The sequence below is a fragment of the Fulmarus glacialis genome, unplaced genomic scaffold, assembly GCF_000690835.1.
Source record: "Fulmarus glacialis isolate BGI_N327 unplaced genomic scaffold, ASM69083v1 scaffold22314, whole genome shotgun sequence".
Taxonomy (NCBI): domain Eukaryota; kingdom Metazoa; phylum Chordata; class Aves; order Procellariiformes; family Procellariidae; genus Fulmarus; species Fulmarus glacialis.
Window position 1 is genome coordinate 1,580 of NW_009206375.1, and position 1,443 is coordinate 3,022.

General features: G+C 63.3%; 1 protein-coding gene across 1 annotated transcript in view; it reads left to right on the top strand.

The window, feature by feature from the left end:
* Positions 1-330: 330 nt before the first annotated feature.
* Positions 331-1,443, top strand: part of DUSP15 (dual specificity phosphatase 15) — a gene marked incomplete at its 5' end in the record, with an annotated part of 5,297 nt that continues 4,184 nt past the window's right edge. The window contains one exon of the mRNA XM_009575730.1: positions 331-364. Coding sequence (XP_009574025.1) covers positions 331-364 — 34 coding nt within the window. The remainder of the gene's footprint in view (positions 365-1,443) is intronic.

Below are 1,443 nucleotides of genomic sequence, written 5' to 3' on the forward strand. Positions count from 1 at the left end.
AACAAAGAATTTATTGATAATAAGCAAGAGGAGCAATAAAAAGCCGTGGCCAACTTCCAGCACCCACAAGGGTGCAGCGCCGCATGGTTGCACAGGTTGGGGTGCCAGGGCTGCATCCAGCCCCACGTGCTGGATGCCAGAGCAGTGGCAGCCCCAGGAGCGCCCACGGTCAGCTGCACCGGCACCGCTCCTGTCCCAGGGCTGGTGACGGTCACATTAACGGTAGAACTTTCCGACCGAGGTCGCTGCTTCCCGTAGCAAGTCCTGGCACGGTGGGTACCACGGCACGAGGTCGCTGCTCACGCTGCCCCTTCTTCTTGTGTCCCACAGATCCTCCCCGGCCTCTACCTTGGGAATTTCATCGGTAAGCGGAGCCCCGCCACTGCAGAGACGTCCTCCAGCTGGGGAGCTGGGCTTGCCCCGGCCCACGGTTTGGTGCCGCGAGGGAGCTCCCTGCCCACGCACCCTCGCAGTGCCTTCTGCCAGTGCTGCCCTCGGGTGGGCTGTGTCAGGGGGTCAGCAACGGGCACTCGGCTTCTCCAGGGCTTGTCCAGCCGCAGCGGGAAGGCTTGGGGGCTCTCCTGGCGTGTGAGCACACGATGCCTCATTTTCTAGCTGGTGGATGAGAGCTGCTCTCCAGCCTGTCCTGCTCCCTATCATCCCAGTCTGCTTGAGCCCGGCTCAGGACACCCCTCGGCTGGCAGAGCCCCTTCCCCTGCCTCCCCTGCCTGTCCCCAGCTGTCCCTGGGGAGGGGGGAGCACGGGGAGCTTGGGCCTGAGCAGATGCATGTGCTGAGCTGGGTAGCATGGACAGAGATGGCAAAGAGGGGCTAACTGAGGCTGCATCCTCCTGTGCCAAGGTTTCCTCAGCTGCAGTGAGCGATTTTCCTGTGCAAACCTCACTCACCACGGTGCAAACCCCGCAGCATGCTTGCTTGCACCATGTTCATGCCTCCCTGCCTGCAAACGCTGCCCGATGCCCTGCCAGCGCCCACCACGTGCACCGCTCTGCCGCTTGGTTTGTTTTGGCAGCAGCGACAGCGGAGGCACCAGGGGGAAACGCAAGGCAGAAACCCTCTACCTTCACTTTGGTTTCCTTATTTAATGGCTGCCCTGAGCTCTCAGGACACACGGAGGGAAGGGGCTGAGAGGGGCCGTGGCCTCACCAGGAAGGGTCCCAGCAGCCTGTCCCTGAGGTGACATTGTCGGCTGGGACTGGGAAGCCCTCGCAGCCATCCCGCTTCCCCTGCACGAGGCAGCGAGCTGGGCAGGCTGGGAGGAGAGGGGGGCACGCAGGGCTGCACAGGGCAAGCTGGGCTTTGCTTTCAAAACCCCCAAGTCCTGTGGGAGTTCACCTGCTGCCGTGGCTGTGCCACGTGCCCCAGCTGGTGTGGACCCAATGCCAGGCGCAGAGGCGATGATGGTGCTGCACCAGGCCAAGGG